Below are 24,193 nucleotides of genomic sequence, written 5' to 3'. Positions count from 1 at the left end.
AAATTTAAGACTAAAAAAACCCAGAAGATTTATTTACTTTAGAACTGCTAGAAAAGAACCACATTTACTCAGATTTTACCCCAACTTTAAGGACGGGAAAAAACCCAACATGCTGCTTCCCGCCCATAAATAAAATAAATATTTTAACTTTTGATTTGTATTTGAATAAACACACACAACCCAAATGAATTATAGAAGTGATCCCTAGCAAGAACATAATAAAACTTCCAAATATATGACAACTCAAACATTTTTAAAATGTTGAGACCTTTAACAATACAGTAGATTTATTTCTATCTCATTTTCGCATTCTTTGTCATCCTCAAATAAAAAGTAAAATTGGGCTGCTGTGTTACAGATTCTACTGTGAACTCTGCCACTGCTTTCCCAATACAAAGTAAACTGGGAATGTACACAAGCGCCACTTGGGTAACAGTGGCAATGAAGATTCACCACTTCACACTCTAGCATTATAATGGTTTTTATCAGTCATACCTCATCTTGTGCATCTGCTGCAGAAGTTAACTTGAGCACGGCTTCACATTTATCTTGGAAACAACCTGTAAGGAAGTCAGCATGTCTCACGAACACGTTAATTTCTTCACTAGTAACTGGGTTCTTCTCACTTACTTTTGTCATCATCAGCTCTAACAAAGTAACTCTAGAATCAGAAAGGAACTTGTTAATCAAATTCACTAAGCCACATAGAATTATCAGTAGAATAATCAGATACAGTTGTTAAAAATGATACAAATAATTAGCATGCTAGCACCAGAGCAGGTTTTTTAAAATTAAGAAGTCTTATGAACACTGGCAATCAGTACCTGTTCACTGGTTTGTTTCTGCACATCATTAATTTATTTCATCATTCAATGAATACAATCTGTCCAGACAGTTAAGTCAATATTTTTCAAGTCTACTTCAATTTCTAATTTCTTATGTCCTAACACAACATTACTGTGACTGCATATTCTGTATGTCTAAAATTTCCACCAAAAGGGCTCTTAAAAACTGTTGTTAAGTTCAGCAAAACAAACACAGGCTATTTCTCAGCTTCCGTTTGAAAATACCAGCTTTCCACAGCCCTTGCCTTGCACGCAGTCCTTCACTAATTCTTCTCCTCAACACCAGTTCTGAGCAGAAACAGGGAAAATAAAATTGATATGTACACTCGGGTCTTTACTTATAATTGACACTGGATGAACTACAGTAAATCCAAGTTCATTATTCGTATACCCAGTAAGAGTTATTCAGTGTATTAAACCACCAAGTAAGTGGATACACAATGAAGCTGCTCTATAAAAATGTACTTGGGTCATTTGTTTTATCAGCTTCAATTTTGTTTTGTTTCTGGTATCCCTTCATGTTGTTAGGGCAAACTGGGAGTATTTTGTGGAAGCAGGACTTTAACGTGGCAGAAGCCCTCCTACCGCATCCCTGTTCAGCACAGAGGAGCACATGGGTTAGTGAAGTCCCACTGTAATTCTCTCAGCCTGAAAGAGTGCTACTTATTGAATGAATTCAAGAGCAGGCTCAGGGTTTTCTTTCACTAAAATATTTGCAATTCAGATGGTAGGACTGACATTTAAACATGTGGAATAGTTCAAATGCTTTTTCTTTTTTTAAATTTACCAAGCAGGTTGTCACAAGGGGAAGAGAAATGTCTTTTTCTGTGGAAAAAGCACGGTCACTGCTTTATTAACCTCAAGAACCCACCCCTATTAATCATGTAACAGCTACTCAGTTCTTGCTAAGCTCAGCCCTCAGTGTCATTAATACAGCTGCATTAAACAATTATCTGAATGAGGACAAAAAGCTTTTTCAACACGGTAGCACAGAAATGCGCTCAACACGTTAGGGAAAGGGTGGACTCCAGACAGGAGGCTGTCAAACACTGGTAACCTCTCTCACAGGCTTCACTTACGTATCTGACAGAACACCAACACAGAATTTGTTCTGTTTATTCTGCGGGTTACAGTTGGGTGCCACACACTTGCCCATCTACAAACTACCAGAGTCCAGTTACCCAACATCCCTAACTGAACGAAGGCTTTCAGATCTGGCGTACTACACAAAAATCAAGTTAAATGCACAGACGTGTCATTCATCTCCTAGACAGGCCTAGATTTTACATGCCAGTTTTTACCAAGTTCAGAACCTTTCAAGAATATACTCACATAAGAAAATAGTCTGCTCATAGACTTTATAATTACAAGGATTATTCCTATGAAATTAACTCCTGTGTAACAGATTTGCGGTCAGTTATTGTTGCACCAGCAAACTAAATAATACACGTTTAAAAATGACAAGCAATCCTTCTGTAAAGAAATTGGAGGGACACCACATACTTCCATAGTTTATATTAGAGAGATGAACTGGTTGCCAACAGGGAGATCTTTTGCATTACTCTTCCCCTTGCAATATAATCAGGTGCCCTTTTAGACAACCATAATACTTTCAGAGAAATAGGAGTGACATTAAAGTACCACTTGTATGTAATTTCTTTAAAAGTTTTATGTCCTCTTGAAGCATTCATGTCAAAACTGTTTTCCGGAGTTTTCTTCCTGGCACAGTCATTCAGGACATGCCCATCCTTCCCCTGAATTTCAAGCAAGTCTTGCCATTCAGCCAACAGTTTCCTGTGAGCAATGCTTTTTGTTCTGGTGCAAGTTCCCTTACACTCTTTTCTTCTATTGTTTCCTCCAGTTTTCTTCCAAGACTCACCCGAATTTTTCCAAGTTAGTTGTCCTACACAATGTAATTTGCTCATTTCTTTTAAACAATTTCACAACTGTTTAGCTATTCAGATGATAGTATGCTCCTACTTGTTTGCCTATGGCTAAATACAAGAGATATGACAACTGTTACTGCCAGTTTTAGCATCTCATAATGAATTTTGGTAACACTTCACTATCTACAATATATTATTGTATATTATGTTTATGATTATATTTCTGTTTGGAAATGATCACGCCATAAGTGTCACCATCTTTTTCTTTAGGCAACATTTAGGAAGACTTTTTGTCAATCTCTTGCTTTTTTCTTCCCCTAGCTAAATTTAAACCATTTCTTCCTGAAGATGATCAAATTGTCAAGAACTCAGAACAACTACTATAAAGTATTTGCAATCATCAGTAAAACATATTGCTGTCTCCTATAGTCTGCAAATAAACCACATCATTAAAGTGCAATTTAAATCTCGAAGCTCCTTATTGCAAATTAAAGTGAAGTCCTGCTAAGCCTGTCTAAAAATATTACTGTAAAATTCTATCAATGTTATTACTGCCAAACAATTTTCGAATCAAGCGTGCTTAGTTTATAACCACTTAGCAAGTGCCAGACACTTGGGACACTCTCTGCAATGGGGACTTCAGTTCCTGAAATGCTTCACTGACAGCAATGGTTCTATGAGACAAATTAGGTCCTTCCTAAAATTTTCCAATTCTTTCATCTTTGAACGATACCTGTAAGCATCCTATTAAATGTAAATTGGTAAATTTGTGAAGTATTACAATCCAACACTACCTTCTTGTGACCATTACCAAGAACAAAAACCCAACACAACTTTGACATTAGCAGCCCCATAGCCAAACGTCAACAAGAACAGGTGCTGCTTACACTACCCGAGTACCCGTTTCCCTCCTGATAATTTGGTCAACAGTTACATCATTCACTGAGAACACTTAACATGAAATAACACAAAAATCCAAACTAAAGGTGCAAGTAGTTGAGCATCTTAAAAACACCTGAAGCTATTCAGTTGCATTTTTGTTGCTGCTAATTAAAGCAAGACCCCTTCTTAAAAGGGAAAACATAGATGTACTCACTTTGAAGATTTTACAATGCAATTAAGACTATCAAGGCATTAACTTACATTGTCCATGCTCAAGGCTAACTTGGATTAAAGCAAAGCAGGCTTATTCTAAATATTTCTGCCAAATACTTGCACACACATGCAGGGAAATCTCAAATCTGGCAAAGAATTCACAAATCCAAAATCTTTTGGCTCAATAGCATAGCCATATGTTCCTGCAATAATCACTTGCAGAGAAACAACAGGCATTGTCAGTGTCATACCATCATACAGTTTTCAAAGCCAGAATACCATTGAAAAAGCTGATGACAGTAACACAGTATTTATTTCAGGCCATTTGCAAACTCAGATATGCAACACCAAAGTCCTTAAATTTGTTTTGAAATGAAAGAGAAACTTGTCCAGAAGCCAGAAATTTGTCTTTTCATTGAAAATTCAGGGTCCAGATCCATTTCTACAACAAGAACTACTTCATGGCATGCACCATGGCCACAACATCACAAATGGATTTAAATTACAGGAAATACTTTGAATAGTGTGAATACTGCAAATAGTGCAAATAACTGCAGTTACGCAACTGCATATACTTTAGTTATCTAAGGCAACTGCCAACACTAACAGTCACTGCTAATGTACGCATTCGCAAACTTTCTCAGCACAGTTAATTTAGTTTCAGTAAATACATTTAAAGTAAGTGTATTTAATGTGCATAATAGAGAATACTGTAACTGAGAGTTACCATATATTCATGAACTCAAGCTGCTTTCCCCAGACACCTTAATACCACATCTGTCCTTTCTCCATTTATATGACTTAGTCAGCCTTATTGGACACCCAATGTGGCAACTCTGCGGTGAAGGTTCCTTGTCTCGTTTTGAAACAATGAATTCCCTATGCTTTGGTTTATACGGGTACTTTTTTCTGCAGTTAATGACAGTCAATGTTTTTATTCGAATTGGATTCATCTCCTCATATATCTCAAAATAATGCATTCTTAAATACGCTAACATTATGTGGGAAGATGCCACAGCAGGGTTTTCTTCTGTGACTCAGATGCAAAAGGACTACTTGAAATACTAGGGCCCTGAACGAAAGTCGACCTCTAGGTGAACCTCACAACCTAACAATATACCCAATACATATCATATTGATCACATATGCAAAATATAACCTTATGAATACATGCCAATTTATAAAAGCTTTTGTTGTAACTCTTATAGAGAATTGCTGTAACGCTTGCTGTAAGATAACAGTTGTGTAACGGTAGCCCCACTTGCCAAAGAGAGATAAACCTATCTCAAACCTTCAAACAGACCTCTACATGACAGAAGGTAGCAGGGCGGTGACGGGCGTTGTTTAAAGACACATAATCAAAGATAACCAGACACCTTTACTTCTTCTTAACCTTTTCTCAGGCTCTGGCCAAGCACAGGAAAAAGTTAACATGGGAAAAAAAACTACACCAGATGTTTTTCGCAGCTTAGGATAGAAAGTTGTTTATTTAACCGTATAAAAGCAGGGACCATTTGCAGGGAAATTTGGAAGCCTCCTCTATACAGTGGACGCACTGTATAGAGATTTCCCAATTGCCGGGATGAGTTCTCCAAATCCTTCGCTGTAAACGGGCTCCCCAGCGTCCGCGGATCTGGATGATGGTAACATAGGGCAATTGGTGATGTATCTTTCTTAAGCACTAACGCTAACTCTATGTAGTAATGATTAGGTGCATTTCCTTATTTTGTGCTTGCTATAGTAGTTTGCTTGTTGTCTTGCTGCTTTACCTTATCTTGCTTTATTTTCTCTGTACTATTTTCCTCCCTACTTTGTCACTTTGGACATAAGTAAAAATAAGTTTACTTTTTTTTTGGTGCCTGATTGCTTTGTGCTATCCCCGTCAATTGGCAAAACACTACTTCTACACCACTTATTGCCATATGTTTGACAGTAAATTAAGCAGTATCAAATTAATAATAAACTGTACTGTTATTATGTTTTTGAAAAACTTAATTGAGTTTACTTGATTTGTGGAACTCTTGGGACTGATAATAAACTCAGCGAATATGCTCTGACTAGCCATCCCACATGTGTTCATCCATACTATGCCTACACCAAAAGCCTTTCGGTTGAGGCAGCTGACGACCATCTGTAGCACGGTGTGTGCAACAAATTCAGCTGAGACCTTTCTAGAAACTGATTACATCTACTGCTTTAAGTACAACTGAACACCCTAACCCAGTCCTGGCTCTCCTCAAGAGGATTATGGAAATGTACAAACAAACTGCCATTCATAACATCCCCCAAAAGAATTAAATCTAGCTCATTCACTTAAAACAGTCTTTCCTGATAACTGGTTAAGGAGCCCCTCCCTCCAGGCACAGTAAGCACACAGATCACATTCATTCCCATTTGGTCAGCTTGAATAAAGGAGGAAGTCAGTATTTCCCCCCTTATCATTCCTATCCCTTGTTTTCCACCCCATACCTATATAGTAATGATACTGTATGGTTCTCAATCCATCATATACTCTTTCTTTGCCTGCCATCCCTTTTGTTTCTTTATCATCTCTGATCAGAGTCTGCACCCCCATTTGTAATAACCCCATGGCTTCAGTTACAGCAAAAAAAAACACAGGGAAAAAAAAATATTATGGGACTGCTCTGTTTACTGCTTTGTCTTTCACCTTCAAAAACTATACAGGGAACTTGCAGTTCCCCTGGGAGAATGGGGAACAAAGTAGCCATGTTGAATACATAAACAAGATCACAAGATCTTCAAGCAGTTGGAGGAGCTGTAGAATTACAGTAGAGGATTTCCCAAAGTTGATTATTCTAACAAATTTTTTTATCTTCCCTGTTCTTTATTAAAGCAATTATAGATGAGCATTTTCCCAACAACAGCAATGGCCATTTCCCATCAATTCAGCATAGGTTTACTCATACACTTGAAGGAAAACTAGCCAGTTTCTTTCAAGGTGGAGGTTTGCTGAAGCAATTTATATTTTCAGTAGTGGAAATACTAAATGATTACGTAATTATGGGCATCTGCACATTTATGGTTTTTAGGTTCTGCTAACCAGTACTAGATACACTTCCAACCTTAGTAAAGGCTTCCTTTCAATTTCTTGTAATTACATCAGGAGTATGAACAGCTGAGGACATTTCAAATACATCTGTAAAACACTGTAGGGGGTGGTGCTCTTATGAAATCAAGACACAAGCATGAAATCTTGTCTTTTTTTTTTTTTTAAGTATTTCTTTACTGAGTAATGGCGCCAACCTGGATTCTGCAACCCAACGTAAATCACTGCCAGTTGTGGCTAAGCTGTAATGTTAACCAACCAATTTAAAACCATTACTGACATAGAAACATGTATTTAGAGATTTTGTGCCAACTATGAAACCACACAGTTTTTCAATCATGTGAACAGGATACTCTATATGGAATGCTAAATACTAAAAGCCACATTGGTTTTTGGGGTTACCTTTCTTGATTGCTCAGTTTGGCATAGAGGGCTTTTACCAACTCTGGACATTTCAGCAAATGGTCTGTAACAATCAAGAACCTGAAGAAAAAAACAAAAAAAAGCGTTATTGGTGCTACAAAGACAGCATCTACATTTACTCCAAATGGTGCTGGTTATTTTTACTTGTAAATGACTGTATGACTGCTTCTGGTCCTATTTGCTAATAGTTACAAAATGTCATAAAATAATTGTGCATTGTTCTGCACTATTTTTCCTAATACATCTACGGCTAATTCCCATCAATTCAGCACACTTTTACTCAAATGCTTGAAGGAAAGCTGGTTAGAGTCTTTTGCCTGTTATACAAAAGGCACACCCCAATTCAAATAATAAAACACTTACCGAGTTGTTTATGCATCTCAGCAAAGAGCCAAAATTCAATCTTGAAAACTATTATGCCACTCATCACAACACTGTTTTTAAGCCCACCAAACAGTCAAAAGAGTGTCCAAATAATTTATCTTTTAAAAAATTTCTAACAAACCTTCAAAGCAAATGGAAACTATTTGTCAGATGCCAGGCAGCAAATCACTGTTCTCAACTTACAAAATATACCCTCCTTGTGTAATAGGAACCTAAGCTGATAACCAAATCTAACTACTTGCTCTATGAGGCAGGTAGGTATGGTCAGTGCTGATGCTAATGCCAGTGTTCACACTGATGACTTTCCCAAGCACCATTCACAGTAGTCAACAGCACATGCTAGTCATTTAATTTCAACCCAGACATGTACCCTCAGCATTATGTAAAAAAACAAAGTAGGTAAAAATATTTTTCTCCCCAAATTACATTCCTAGAAGTACTGACAGTGTCATATATGCTGCATAGGTACATGCATACTAAACTACACATTTTTAAAGCAGCGTGTCTATCCACTAAATATAAAATAATCACAGGTCAAATATCGGGGCATCCTCTGAGCTGACGAAGCTACTGAGAAAGAATAGCTACAATAATATGAAAACCAAGCAATTTTAACATTCCCTGCACCTCCTCCCTACTTTTCACTTTCCTGACAGCCTTCTATTTTATGTGTCCGTAAGCCACTACATAGCTAACAGGAAGATCACATAGAAGCCTTCCAGCTGCAACAAAGTATTTTTTGGACAAATATTCAATGACAATCGGGGAAATAGGAGAAGAAGAGGTCCAAAAGATTAATAGTTACTATATTTCTAACGGTAAGTGTGGACTTAGCCAGCATCTGGTTCAGTTATTGTAAACTACACATTCTTAAGAGGGGGAGAAAGAAGAAAAGCTATTTTGTGCTGTGCTTTTTTTTTTTTTTTAACTGATATTTGCACACACCTTCAAGGGAAAAAATAGTATAGGGGTAGGGAATCATCAACTTAAAATTGGCATTCTGAGCAGTGTAGCATTGATTTAAGAGTCTTCTCAACACGAATTTGAACCTTGCAGACTTCCCCAAAATCAACAGCACAAATCTATTCCAACTGAGCAGTGCAGACTCAGCCATAACAACTGAATCAGGCCATCAACAGGGCAGTCAAGCAGAACACTTCTACAGTTCCTGAACCAACAATTCACGGCATACAAGCCATCCACAGTAAAATCTTCTAAAGTCTAAAACTGACTTGATTTTTTTAAGAATTTAAGTAGAAGCAAAGGCTTTTATCTGGAGCTGCCAAAGAAAAAAGCATAATAATTGGAGTTGTGCAGAACACAGTACCTAGCCTCATAACATACAAATTTCAGCTGACAATGAATTATGGCAAACAACACTTAAGGAGACAATCTGAAGCCCAAGTTTTCAGTTTTGCAGTTGGGACTATGAATTTAAATTTAATTTGCATTATTAACATTACTTTGAGGAAATACTCTTTACTACTCACCTTGTAGTTAAAAAGCAATCAATAATTATCATAAAAAAATCCAATGCTACTAGGTGCACATCAGTGATTACTACTGCAAATTAGAAGACCTGTATTTCGGTCATTACTTGGGTTTATACTCCTGTATTTATTCACACACATCTTTCACATTCTGTAGACTAGACTACTATTGCTTGAGGAGCTTGCAGTACTTCAGAATAATGTTTCTGCTTATAAAGAAGCATAAACTTCTGTATATGCTTCTTACTCTTCTAATTTCGTGACATGATGTAACACCTCAGAAATTTCTGCTTCTGTATTTAAGTTTCTCTTTTACTTTATCCACTTCCTTCATTACTGTGTCATAAAGAACAGAGCACTAGCGTATTTATAAGTGCATCACTAAGAAATAACAGAAGAATAATCAGCGGAATAAAGCACTTTCAACTCCTGCTTGTCAAGCCCAGTAATTTTGGTGGTAGTTAAGCAAGGACATGGGAAATTAATATCTTCAGTCCTCAGCTCTCGCTTTTTTCATTTGGGACAGAGGAGAGAGGAGGAAAAGACCATCCACAACTCAAATAAAGACATTCAGTTTCGGGTTACTGGCTGAATATGGCACTTCAGATGCACACAAAAGGCTTTAGCAAGAGACTTAAACTCTCTTTGGGGGCCAACAGCAGAACCAGTGGGATAAACTGAGCACCACTGTAATTCACTCAAGGAAATGGTGAAAATTAAAGTTGTTATGCAAGTGTAACACAGTAACAAATGAACAATGTTAAATATGTCAATTTTCTTGACCTTTAAAAAATTGTTTGGCTAAAATCCTAAAAAAATCAAGTGCTTACATAGTAGATAAATACAGGAGGAGATGTTCAGTTCAAAGACTTTACAATAGCACAAGGGTTGCATTGTACCAAACTGAACTTGAGAAGCAGCCAAAATGAAATGGTATAAGCTACATTTGCACTCAGCATATTCCAAATGACCACTAAGCTTTCTCCAATCAAAGCCAGGTGTAAGCAATCAACTTTATAATCAAATGTCATGCTCTATATTAAGTTGATTTGATCCCATTAGCAAGTTTACAGAACAGTGTCCTTGGTCTCAGAAAACGAGGAAGAAAACCCTCACAGATGTTTTAGAAGAAAGACAAAAAGATGTGGCGATTCTCTATTTGATCAGCAAACCTCTCTTCCAAACTCAAAACCAAAAGCATTTTACATCATCCTACAATAATGTCACTCTAAAATATTTAGTAAAAACAAATGTTATAAATCATCCAAATTTGGAAAAAAAAGAAGAAAATGCAGATGGCTACCTTTTCAAAGCCGTATCACCAGCCTTTTTAGATGCTAAAAAAGCAATAGGCCTCATGAGGAATTTTTCAGGACCAGAAAGTATTTTGGAAGCAGAAGTAAGTTTTGTCCTTGCACAAGAATATAAGTACTCTATCAAAACTATTTAAAGAACAATTACAAGTATAAAGCTATTTAATAACAAACGGAACACACATGGTGTCACAAAGACCTTTAGAAATCAGAGAATTCAACCCATTCAAACACCAGCACTTTTGCTCAAAAGAATAAGGAAACACATTTCCATATTTAAGGTTCAACTCCAAGTGTCAAACATCACAATAATCCCCTTCTGAGCTGAATCAAGCACAACAGCAAACATCCTTCAATCTTCAAAAGGCATTACCCATAATGAACACATCCTCTTTATAGGCCATGATACTGTTCAAGTCAATTCACAGGTCTAGAAGACTGAGTTCAGACTACCTGCAGTATTTCTCTGACTCACAAGACACTCTCATTCAATTTGACAGCTACATCCAAAAGGCACTAAATAGAGATTTATTTTAGTTATGTGCAAATTTGGAATCATTTTTTTCTGACAAGCTACCAAGAAAAAACTAGCACTTCCTGCTCCCTCCTCTCCACAAAATATACAAGAAGAAAGAGGTGACAAGATAAATAAGTGTGAGGCTCGGCTTTGAAAGACTGAGGAAATCTGTACCAATACACTGAATACACTGCCACTGCAAATAGCAAGTAGAAGCTGCTCAGACCTCTACAACTAAGGAAACTTTCCCAATTGTCAGTACTATTTAAAACCACAGTTGAACTTGGAATCTGCAACATAACTCCAACTTTCCTGGAATTAAAAATAATAATTACTTTCTGAAGACTAGAAGGGGGCTGGGAACACCCTAGACTGTCAGGGAGAAGAGACAGAGCTACCAGTCTGGGGGGGGGGAAGGAGGAGGAGTTCCATCTTTGCCTTTAAATCTGTGCCCATGGGCAAGACTCCTTGTCACAGAAGCACTAGTTTCTGTCCATGCTTTTTTCCATAAGCCAGGACAAAATAACCAAAAGGCAGAAAATGGGGAGAGGGAGCCCCACATCCTAATCTTTACACTCATCACTGAGCTGTGGTTTCAAAAAGAGAAGGTGGATGTTCAGAAAATCTTACTTCCAATGCCAAACAGCTGACCACACTCTTAATATCGTTTTTCAGGAAGCCAAAAGGCATATTATGCCTCTTTTTTTTGAAATGGAGGATTTTTGTTCCTTGCTCTTCAGGAAGCAAAAATACAACCTGTTTTTTCTTTCCATAGTAGCTACACTGTCCCATGCATACACTTGGAAAAACTGATGACACAAGCTATACGGTCATCTCTAATGGAACCACCAAAGTATTTCTAAAACAAACAGTTTTTAGAATACACGTTGGTCTTGGTTAGGATAAATTATAATGTAATTTTGTACTACTTTTTCCTAATTATTTTACAAAACACATATGTTTGCAGGTTCAATATTCTAAAATAGAACTCGTGGCATTCTGTGCTGGTTTTTCTTCTAAGTACAGTAGCTTCTAAACTGTGTGACAAACTTTTCTGCTGTTGATTAATACAAACCCAAAAGGGAGTGGATATGGATGTATGGGGAAACACAGAGGAATGACTTTTTAAAGGCTCCACAATTTTCCAAAGCCTAAGGCATAGCTCTCTGCATGTTTTCAGAAAAAGCTTTTATTGGGGGGGGAAGAGAAGGCAGTGCTTGGCAAGCCTTTCAGCATACTGTGCATATGACATGAGATACAGCTTGTGCTTTCTTCTTCCTTTGGAAGTGCAAGGGAGTTTATTACAGAGAACACTTCAGACCTTGGTAGCAATCACACAGAAATAGTGAGAAGGACATACACTTCAATTACAGAACAGGGTATTCCAGCTTTTTTTCCTAAAGGAAGGACATGTCCAATTTCCAGATAGCATCCTTTGGTAGGTGGCACCTGTTGAAAGAAAGCAGCACTGGAGAAAGAGTATTAGCTAATGGAGTATATCTGCTTACATGTTTAAGATATGTTCAACTTAATATGTCAACACTTCAGAAGAATTAAATCAGCATACCATTACAGAGGTATATTGGAAAGATGGAAGATACACAAAAATAAATTACTGTCTCACAGGGGCTTGAAAACCATACTCACCCCTTTGAACAGAAATAGAAGATGGAACATAGGAGTGGAGGAAGCAGAACCAAAAGACGCATAATGCAGAAAGACCAACCGCAGTTTAAGAGACAGATCTTCTGCTGTTAAGGAACAGATAGAAATGAGCTAAATAATACTAAAAGCAAAAAAAAAAAAAAAAAAAGATCACAAGAGGGTGGAAGCAACAGAACTGAAACTGAGAGGTTTAAAAACTTTACACATGCAAGGAAATTAAGAGAATGCTAATCTCACAACCATTATGATAATGAGCTGGAAGCAACAGATCATAACCAGCTCTTGAAAGCGGGAGCCTACATTAAAGGACAAGGTCTCGGGACTAAAGATAAGACAGGAACGATCACTCATGCACCGGGCAGCAGCAGCACGGAAGTTTTTCACCAAAGTGAGAGGGTATTAATTCTTAAGCTAACAGCCTAGATAGTAGCTGCATGTTGCAAAGAACAACATGTTTTCTAGAAGACAACTGCACAGCAAAGAACCGTCAAGGAGATAGGATCATTTAATTAGCGTATGTCATAAATCAAACCAAAGAGAAAACAAACTTGTTTCTGCAGAGCCAGTGTCTTTGCAAGAAGACATGCACTTTGAAGTATATTCTGTAAAATCATACTCCTTTAAACCTTTCTGAGAGCAGCAAGCTCTGGGCACTCTTTGCAAGCCCAGCTACAGATCCAAACATTCAGGACAAGACAGGTAAGTTTCAACAGCTTTCAGCCCTGAAAACTTCCCGTTTCTTCTTGCTCTAAGATTTTTAGCCAAAAGCTACAAAAAATAGGGGTATACAGCCAGTCAGGCAATCTTTTGAAGAACCTCAGCTGGAGATACACAATCTGCCTCCTCAGATCATTGCTCTTGGGAGTCAGACCAGCAGCAGCAACCTCAGAAGAGCTCCTAGTATTCATGATTATAGGATTGCTAGCCTTCAGGAGCTGTGTTGACTAGAAGTTTAGAGGCAGTTTAAAAAACGCCTAATATATGTTAGTTAATACTATTTTAAAATGCAACTCAGCATCTACTATTAAAGATGGCAAAGGTAGTAATATTAAAAAAAATCTTGGAGCTGTTCAGAGGATCAAGCTTCTAAAAGAGAAAGAAGACGAGGTATCAGTTCTTAAATCAAGAGAATATTTATTAAATGTGTGAATTACATTCTGCAACTTCACAGATTTCAGAGATAGAAGCATTTCTGATGCTTACAAGTAACCACAAGCTTAAAGAAATGAGCCTTCAGACCATCTGGTCTGGATAAACAGGTATGATCAGACAAGGACTGAATACAAAATCTGACCAGGGCATTCCTTATAGAACTGACTTCCTTCTCAAATTTATTAACTATTTCTTAGCTTATAGCATGACACAGAAAATACTTAATAAAAAGTTATAACTTATGAAGACACACTTGAGCGTACATCACAGCACTGTTACCTCCCTTTCTTCCAAGTTCTGAGGCAATTTCTGCTTTGTTGTCAATCTACAGACATGTTTTAAAAATTCATCAGTGCTTATAGTCTCAAAATCTTACTAGGCTGATCTGCAAAAAAGCTCTCCTCTGTTTCAAAAACTGCCTGGAAAGTGGATGGCTTGGCTTTCCACCACGGATTAGATTCAGAAGTTGCCAAACTGAGCCTTATCTCTCATAACCCACCCCTCTCAGGAAGCATAGCCAGCACTTCAGACATTCCCTCTTCCCCAGCAGGAGATACTTGTCTTCTACTGAATGTCTCGTGATTCGAGAAGTAGGCAAATGTCACAGGAAAATTCCAGAAAACTACGTCCTGCCTTTATAGACACTTCCTCCACTCTCTTTAACTGGGAGAGGGGTCTATGGCAGACAGAAGAGGAATTGCACGAGGTCTGCTACCAACAGCCACTTCTAAAAAAGGAGCTCCAAGGACATGTTCAGGATAATCTCAGATTTCCTCTAGCAAAGCCTTCTCCCTACAGAACTCCAGCAAGACTGGAGGGAGAAGCCAAAGGCATCAGACTTGGAAGAAGGCTCCTCCTGAACCTTCCCTAAGAACTCTTCCAGCTTGAAGATGGAAAACTGGACTTTAAACATGAATGTGGGATCATGAACAGAGGAGGAATTGCCAATTCATAAAAAAAAAATATTTTCAAGATATGCTTTCCTTCCTATGATGGGTAGGAGTAGAAAACCCAACACATGCTAGCTGAAGACTAATGAGGACCCCAAGGGAGAGACTACAGTTCAGGCAATGGCCTTAAATACAAATATTTGTCCTGGATGTCCTCTCTCTGTCCTAATGGTTCACGGCAGCAACCACGCAAAAATAACTTGAGCATCGTGTTTATTGTGGAATTCATTGGATAGCAACTTAGAGGAACATCAGATCGTGCACAATAAAAGAACAGGGAATACAATAGGGAATAAAAGTTTTGCCTATAACGAAAACTTGCATGGTTATTTGAAGAAAGATCTTCAACACCTAAAAAGCAGCATTTGACAGCAAGAAAGCCCAGCCAAGAGCAATAAACACACGTGGCATTCACTTTTTATTCAGTGTAATAAGAAACCGGATGCTCCAGCTGAGAGACAAGAATGTAGGCAGGAATTAAGTAATATTTTTAACTTTAAAAGTAAGAACATCTTAACTTCAGTCATTGGAGAGTCTAGCAGTAAGCATAACCTCCTAGAAGATTAGTTTGTATTTCGGCTCAGCCATATAATGCCGTCATAGCCACTTAAAAATGGTTGCTGTGTACTTTGTTAGCTATGGAGCAAGCGACCAAAAACTTTACAACAGAGTACTGACTCTGCTGGAAATGCCGCGGCTATGCAAATTAATTTAAGCAATCCTAGTGGTATATATTTCAGTGAGAGCTGAAGTACAGCTCCAAATTTTTGTTGCTGACAAAATACTTTTTCTACAGTCCAGCCAGAGAGGCATCCAAAACTTAGCTCTGACTTCATAAGAAAAGGGATAGAAATCTTTTAATGCACTTTTACATGACTGTATCTCATGCATAGTCTTCTATAGCAGAAAGGACCATAGTTACTCAAAGGGGAGTGGGGGGTGAGAAGGAAGTGCTTTAGTAATGAACTAAGAATTAGTTCAAATCAGGAAGACCATGATAAAAAAAGGCATCAAAGCAAGAGCAGCAATACACCACAGTCCAAACTTATTCTAAACATGCTCAAAGCAACGACTGTGTCTGTCTTTCACACACTTGATTGCAGAAAACCGCAATTCATTCAATATCCAAAAATGTTTTAGAAACAGGAGACTCTAAGGAAAGAATTGCTGTATCGGCATAAGACACATGCAAAGTCACATAATTTCAAAAACTCTCCTAACAAGACAGCATTACTATATGTCAGGTACAACACTGACCCAAAGACAAAGCTTAGATTTTCACTTATCATTGCCAAAAAAAAACCCCCAAAAACCAAAACAAACACTTTCTCACATCCAAGATAAGATTCTTCAACTTTCATCGGCCAAAGTAAATAAATTACTTATACCAAAATACGAAATCCTGTTTATTGTTCAGCTTTTCTATTCTCAGCAAAGTATGTGTTAGGAAGCCATTTCTGCCTGCTCTGTCCGATCACAAGAACAGAGAGCAGGACTTTATGCTAGTAAATGGAGAGCAGTGAAAAGTTCACAAGTTTCCTACAGAAAATAGATGCAACGCAGCTGGCATCAGTAGAGCTTTCCCCTAAGTTTGGAGAACCAGCAGAGAAAACTGCTTGAGTAGGCAGGACACAAGCAAGCCAGCACAAGAGCTGGGTACCTTGCTTCCTGCTGCTCAGCAACAGGGAAAAGGAAAGAAAGCAAGCAACAGAAAAGTTAACCTAGGATCATCATTACAGCACAGGATTGTATCCATCCACATTTATCTCACAGTAGAAGGATTAGTGCTAATAAAAAAAATCCAGGCTTTCAGACCCAACTCAAGACTACCCACAAAACAAACCAATTCTAATATTCTAGAAAAAAACCAGAACATTTGGACTGGGAGGTTCAGCTGTGCGACATAAACACTCTTATAGTATGTGCTTTCTAAATTGAAAAATTATAGAAAAATGCAAAGAAGAATCTGAGATACAAACTGCAGATACCTTGTGAAAATGTAGTCAGTTATTAATAGAATTAAGTGAATATCCTCTTTAATTAAAGCTAAAGTAAGAACGTGTTGTCTATGAGCTACATGTTGCATTAATACTGCCAAGATAATAAGAAAAAGGCTCTTTCTTTTTTTTAATAAAAAAGGACATGAAAAAGTTACTTTCTTATCACCCCCTCCACACCAAGTAGACCAAAGATATTACATGCATTCTAATATATAAATATCACAGCTTCTTTCAGGATGGAAAGGAGGGGTTTTTTTTAAAAAAAAAAAAACTAATACGAAGACAGACCATATTTTACCAATTAAGTTACCCTCAGCCATGACAAATATTATCTCACAGTAAGAACAGATAAACACAAGGGAGAACCAGAGAGAGTAAATGTGTTTCCCGAGATGGGATACGCAAGAAATGGAACATTAGAACACATGAAGTGAGGATCAAGAAACAGGGGGAAATAGGTACAAGACGAATCACAAAAAGGCTCTAGAGCTACAAGAACACAGAAAAACCAGCCCCTTTCTAGCAAGGGAGTAATGCTGTTTGAATACCTGTTCAGTGCTTGATACCGCATTGTTGCGATATAGTTTTGGTTTAGATTTTGCATTTGTGAATGCACTTTACCTGTTTTGACTTGAAAATAGTGCCAACATTGCTGAAAGACTTCCATTTATAATTCAGTTCAAGATGACTACATAAAATGCCAAAAAACTTACACTACAAACTCACTACTTTTTCCTTCAGTTGGGAAAACTGATAACGAGCTTTGAGATTTAACTAGCCAATGTCAAAGTCCTATGAAAGAAAAACAAATGTATTATTTTCTTAACACCTGGAAGATATTCAAACGCTTTTTTGTATATTCCCTGAATGAGGAATTCAGCATTCTGACAGGAATAAGTAGGCAAACATTCTGCAAGTGCCTTATGGCAGGACGAGGATTACTCTTTTCTACCTACCATTTTTCCTTCAGCATAGTCTTATATCTTGTATAGAAGTTTGGTCCTTTTTAATTTCAAGACTACTCTGAAGAGAGATCATTTCCCACCCACATCAAACATCCACATTGGAGAGAAGACATTTTCATCATAACATCAACAGATTGCACTTCAGACTAGAAAGATCAGGGAAATGCATACCTCGGCATGTATTTTGATGTTGCATTTATTCTGCAATTACCTTCAAAATATAAATTTAAGACCATGACAACCTCTTCCACCTCTCCCTGGCTTTCATATCTCAGTCAAAATACATCTCATCATATCTTCATTACATAAAGACAATGAAGGATAATCAAGATAATTTTCTTAACAGCAATCTTTCACATGTGTTTATATTGACAGATACTAAAACTAAAGACTCAGTTTGTCACTTTTGAAATAGAAGTCTGGTTACTTGACCCTGAAAATTTAAGTTTGCTTTCTGAAAACTATTTATGTCCTAAGCAAATTAACCTGGTTTTGAAAAAAGCCCAGCCACAAAAAAAATTTATAGTAATTTTTTTCAGTACAAAAGCAAACTATTACATTTGCTTTTCATTCAATCATCTTAACTCTGTTTAGAGACTTCCCAAATAACTAGTAAAACCATTACAGTTCTTCCTAATAAAATTTTGAATTTAAACATGACCTTCAAAAGAATGCTACAAAACCATACAAACTATCCTTCCTCCCCCCCTCCTTGGAATGCACCATATAACAATTAACTGAATATGTGCCCTTGCTGACACAGGGCAGAACATTTCTCAAATGCATTAATTGACAAGAATATTTAACAGAATGGCTACTAGCAAAAAATATAAAAGCTTGATGAAATAAAACTACTGATTAGGTGCTCTTAAAGTATGAAAACATAATGCCTTCTCTGTCTTGGTATAAAAACGATTGCATGTTGCACTAGACAACAGATTTCCAGAAAAAAAAAAAAATTCCCACGTTATCCCATGTTTTACATAGTACTCACAAGCATCAGTCATACAAGTCTTCCTAGCATGACCCAATCACCAGTTTGTAAGACTATATTCTGTGTTAACTTTATTCCAAAAATCTTCAAACCATTAGGCAAGTATAAATTACTTTGCCTTCTAGAACCTTGTTTCATTAAAAACAAAGACCATGATTTTAAAATTCCTGTCTATATTCTCAACAAAAATATAGTCTTATTTTAGCAGAAATCAAAACAGTCAGTGAAAGTATCATGAAAATTGTCTCTGTACCAAACTACTAACTTCTAAATAGATCTTCATTTACTGTTTACCAGTGTTGCAAATTTAGACACTTTATAATATAGAGATTTACACTAGAAAAACACTTAATTAAGTGGGGTTGGGATCTAAAGATACATACGACCACTCAGACTCCAACTGCTCTTTGTAGGCTTTCAGGACATGGACAGCCACAGTCAAGTTCCCAGGATCCAGCAGTTCTCTCACTTTCTCTGAATTAAGGCAGGTGAACAGGACCATACAACAACAGGCAACAATTTTCTCATCATTGTACGTTAGGCATGTCCTTCAAGAGAAAAAAGGGAGTTAAGAGAGCAAGTTAAAACTCACCCTGGAAAAACAGACTAGTGGCATTCAGCTCGTTGAGTTATTCTTCTTTGCTGTCTTTTACAGAATCATTACTTTGTCATTGCCTAAGAGGGACAGAAGTTACCTGCAAAGAAAAACATCCAACTCCTAACTGAAGGTCAAACTTAAGAGGCAATTTACAAAACTAACGCTACATTGGAGCTAACTGGAGATCTAGGAATTGGGTGAAACCATAATAATTATCTGCTTCTGTTATCATAAGGTCTTTCTACATCCAGTGCTGATGAGTGGGCTCCAAAAAACACACTTGGAATGAGCATCAAATTGAATGCATGTGCCTTTGTTACTAGCTCCCTAGGAAAAATGTGGCCAAACACATCAACAAGATTGTTGTGTGTCTGCATAACATCATCTTTGTAATATTTCATTACACATGTCATCGAACCTCCAGGAAGATATTATAGTGAGGTTAGGAGGGGGGCAAAATGATTGGAAGACACAAAGATTAAGTCCCTTTTGTAGATTCCATCTGATCCACAAATACTGGCAGGTCTGCACAGCAGCAAAGGGAATAAAGAAAAAGCTGTGTTATTGGAAATAACTACTTGAAAACAACACTGAAATAAAGCTTACGTTTAAAGCACATAATTTGAAATATGAGTTTTCTTCCAGTTTCTGCTAAACGAAATCAATTTACCGTTAGTTTAGAACAAGCAGGTTTTAAAGGTCCCAACCCCTGAGGTTGACTAACAAAAAAACCAGGATATGGTCTCAACCATCCCATTCTTCCCAAAGTTATTTTTCAGAGCTTCATGGTGCTAGTAGAGGCACAAGTATCATGTACAAAAGATCTGAATATAACCACAGAAATTACATTATTAAAAAAACCCGCATCCATGCTTACAAGAAGAGATCTGGGAAAGCACACTTCCAAATGCTATTCTGGGAATCTCCATTTCCTGCTGCAATGTTTCCAAGAAACTGGAGGCTACAACGAAGAGCTGAAAAAAACACAGAAAGTATATTAATAGGAATTCAAAGAAACACTAATAGATTTCATATAAATGACAAACTTTTCAACATTACAGCTATATACTACTGAATCCATCTCAAATAAGCTTTGGATACAGAATTTCACTGCTACTGTACATAAATATTTCCATTTTCTCTTCTAATGCAAATAATTTTACAAAGTATTCTAGAATTATACCCAAAACATTTTTTTTTTCCTCAGTTACTTATATGACTACATAACATTGGTTACTAGTGATTACAAAAACTAATTGACTCTGCCAAGGTTTAAGACAGACTGAAATCAATGAAAGCTTGGAGCTACAGTCAGCACAAACCGAAGCAGACCCACGCTGAACCAGTGGCTGCCACATGGCAGTGGACATTTTGCCTCTTCCAGATCTGAAGTGGCTTTCTTCCTCATATTAAATTAACACAAATAAGCCGCCTGTCATCACCTGAACTCTGGAAGAGCAGCACTGCCTGCTACTAAGAGAAGTCCCCAGGCACCCTCCCCAAACTGGCCAGAGACAGCTTGAAAATTTTGTTGCAGCAGGCAGAGCCAGAGCACAAGCACTGCATCTGTTCCCTCGCTAGACACATTGAAGTCTATTTAGCTGGAGAAATCATTATATAATATGATGATGTACTCAATAATTTTATTTCTATCCTAGAAAAATTAAAGCCAGTACTCCAAGTAACTTTGTCTCCAATTTTAATGCTGAATTTAATATGGCAGGTTTCTACTACTACTACAAAGGATTTATTCCAGCCTCCTCTCAATATTGACTTAAAATACGGGAAGATGATATTTCATCACGCAAGGTAGTATCCTAGAGTCCTCCAAAACATATAAATTCATGAACAATAAAAGCATGAACCCATAGACCTCACAAAATTAAACCACTTTTTTTTGTCACTATTGACAGCTCTCAACAGCCTGGCCGTTATTAATAGGCTGGCAAAGAAAGTTAAAATTAAACGTTAAAATGCGGTTTAATAGATATTACAAACAGCAGCCTATTACAGATGGAGGTGGCTGATATTGGCAGGTTCTGAAATATAAAATTAGGTCTTTTTAAAAGGTGCTGCGCCAGCTGGCAGACAGATTTCCTATGGAGGTCTGGACATATGTCCTCAGGAACAAAAAGAAACCAAGTCTAAAATGAAGTCACTTGGACTTTGGGAATAGTAACTTTTTTTCCATATATATATTTAAAGCCCAAAATATAGATGTCCTCTCCATACTGCATTTTGAATAAACTTCTCCTTTATTCTTTAGTTCTTAAGATCTCTGTTTTCTCTCCTTGCACATCTGCACTTTCTTATTATTTTCTGTCTGTCATTATGCTTCCGCTTCTCTCATCCATCTGGTTCCCATCCTGCTGACTCAGAATTTTTCTGAAGGACAGCAGGCACGGGCATGCTACTTTTCTAGCGGACGTTTATGGAAATATTTCCCTGCTAGAAAAAGCTAACAAGGCAGTAAATCCTAGGAATAGGGTATCATTTCTCTTGGTGAGCTCCTTACCTACTCTACTATGAGAAAGATCTCTCAAAGAGGCACGATGTTGGTTGATTACACTCCAATCTTTACCTCAAATTTGCTTGACTTTTTCAGCTATCAGTTACACTTTAGTTGTTAGAGACTAAGCTGTCAAAAAAATACTACAAACTAGGAAAAAAAAAAGATCTTTTAAAAGTTGACAATCTTACTGTAACCATGATGAAATGCTATGAACACATTTGCAGTACAGTAAAAATTATCTACAAATTCTTCATTAATCATGCACTGGGGTCTTAATATTTGTGAAAGCAACTAACACTATCCTTGTTCAATGATGATGTCCTGAGCAAGCAAGACCATGGGAAAAAAAAAGTTTTAATCTCTAAGTGCTTAGTTTTAACCAGTAATGGTTAACATTTCTCTTTTAATTAGGGGACACAAATCAATATATGGGCAAGTAGATAATCCCTGAGACAAAAGCAACTGTATCTATTCACAATTAAGTGGAAAAAGAGGATATCTTGATAATGCAACATTTCCCCATGCAAGTAACCTCACATGATTAATCTCAGTAATTTGAAATATGTGATTTTACAAACACCTGAGGTAATCGAGGTATGCCAAGAGTACAAATTACACACAGAGAGACATACCTCACAGTATGCCCAATCAATTAATGTGCTCTGTCACAACCACAGTACAACTGCTGCACTGCTTCTGCAGTGCCAGAACTCTTTTCCCTATTAAAAAAAAAAAAAGTAATTCATATTACAACCCGCCCCCCCCAACTTCAGAGTATACATGCCAAATACGGTTTGTGTACTGGTGCATGAATACTCATATTTTGGCTTCTATGACCATAGATCTACCTTTGAGAAGCCAGGCCTGTTGGGAGCTGATGGGATTCACCTGACCAAGTAGGAAAAACTACCAACCAGTTCACCAACAAGCTGTCCAGAGTTACACAGTGAGACCCCATCCAGAATACTGGGTCCAGCTGTGCAGTCCCCAGTACAAGAAAAGCATGGACCTGTTAGAGCAAGTCCAGAGGCGGGCCACAAGAATAATCAGAGGCCTGGAACACCTCTCCTATGAAGAAAGGCTGAGAGAGTTGTGTTTGTTCAGTCTGGAGAAGAGAAGGCTCCAGGCAGATCATATTGCAGACTTTCAATACATAAAGGGGGCCTATAAAAACAATGGAGACTTTTTGTCAGGGCCTGTAGTGGCAAGACAAGAGGCAATGGTTTTAAACGGAATAAGAGTAGGTTTAGATTGGATACAAAGATGGTATTTTTTTATGATGAGGGTGGTGAGACACTGGAACAGGCTGCCCAGAGAGGTAGTAGATACCTATCAGAAGAAGCGTTCAAGGTCAGGTCAGATGGGGCTTTGAGCAACCTGGTTTAGTGGAAGACATCCCTGCCTATGACAGGGGGATTGGAACTCGATGATCTTTAAAGGTCCCTTCCAACCCAAACCATGCTATGAATCTATGTGCCATGGTCCAGCAGTCACAGATGGAAAGCCAATGATGAAAACGAGCAAACAGCATCAAAAGTGATTTAAAACTGATCCTTATGGGCTCTTTACAACTCAAGTTATTCTATGATTCTATGAAAAGTCATTAGAGCACCACAACTAGAGTAGTTCATCACAGTATGTTCTGTGAACCACAACACAGTAACATCTGCATGGTTATGTTTAAAAAAAAAAAGAAAGAAAAAAACCCCACAGGTGCACCTGGTGGTCTGGGAGTATGGAAATATCTGATATGCAGTGTTTCTCTCCAAAGATGATTCCATATAAAATGTACTAGCCTAGCACCAAGCTACCAAGTGACAGTGAATTTTAATATGACCATTGGAAATCTACACTTTGTTATTTACACTTTAAAAAATAAACCCTCAAAAATCCAACCAGAGCTGTAAATTCACAGCAGGGTATGTATGTGTCAAAAAATGCAAATGCTACAATAAAAGTGAAGCATTGCATTCCCAACTATGGAAGCCTCTTCTTAGCATTCAACTTCCATGTTTCTCTTCTTTGTTTTACCTCTATGGGACTTCACTGCTGCAACATACGATTCAACTATGCTTAGAAATCTGCAGAATACAGATACGGCTTTTCTCCTCTCCAACAATTTCATTGTTTTTACAGCAACAGCAAGAAAATTTAGAAGATGATTAAGACAGACTTAATTGTACAGTGTACCAACTGAAACCATTTTGCTATGCATTCAATAAGCCATGGGCTTTCTGAAAAGGGAAAGAAAAAAGAAAGAAAAGAAAGAAAAAAACACAACTACAAGATTTCCACTTTGTCCCTGAAAACTTACACACCTTTATTAAGCTAAAAATA

General features: G+C 37.4%; 1 protein-coding gene across 1 annotated transcript in view; it reads right to left on the bottom strand.

Annotated features, from left to right (window-relative positions):
- Positions 1-453: 453 nt before the first annotated feature.
- Positions 454-24,193, bottom strand: part of ATXN10 (ataxin 10) — a gene marked incomplete at its 3' end in the record, with an annotated part of 42,988 nt that continues 19,248 nt past the window's right edge. Inside the window, 4 exon segments of the mRNA XM_010074810.1 lie at positions 454-661; positions 7,296-7,376; positions 19,130-19,294; positions 20,222-20,318. Of these exon segments, the coding sequence (XP_010073112.1) occupies positions 454-661; positions 7,296-7,376; positions 19,130-19,294; positions 20,222-20,318 (551 nt within the window).

Source organism: Pterocles gutturalis, unplaced genomic scaffold (assembly GCF_000699245.1).
Source record: "Pterocles gutturalis isolate BGI_N339 unplaced genomic scaffold, ASM69924v1 scaffold42637, whole genome shotgun sequence".
NCBI lineage: Eukaryota > Metazoa > Chordata > Aves > Pterocliformes > Pteroclidae > Pterocles > Pterocles gutturalis.
Note: the sequence above shows the minus strand (reverse complement) of the source record. Positions and strands in the feature narration are given on the sequence as shown.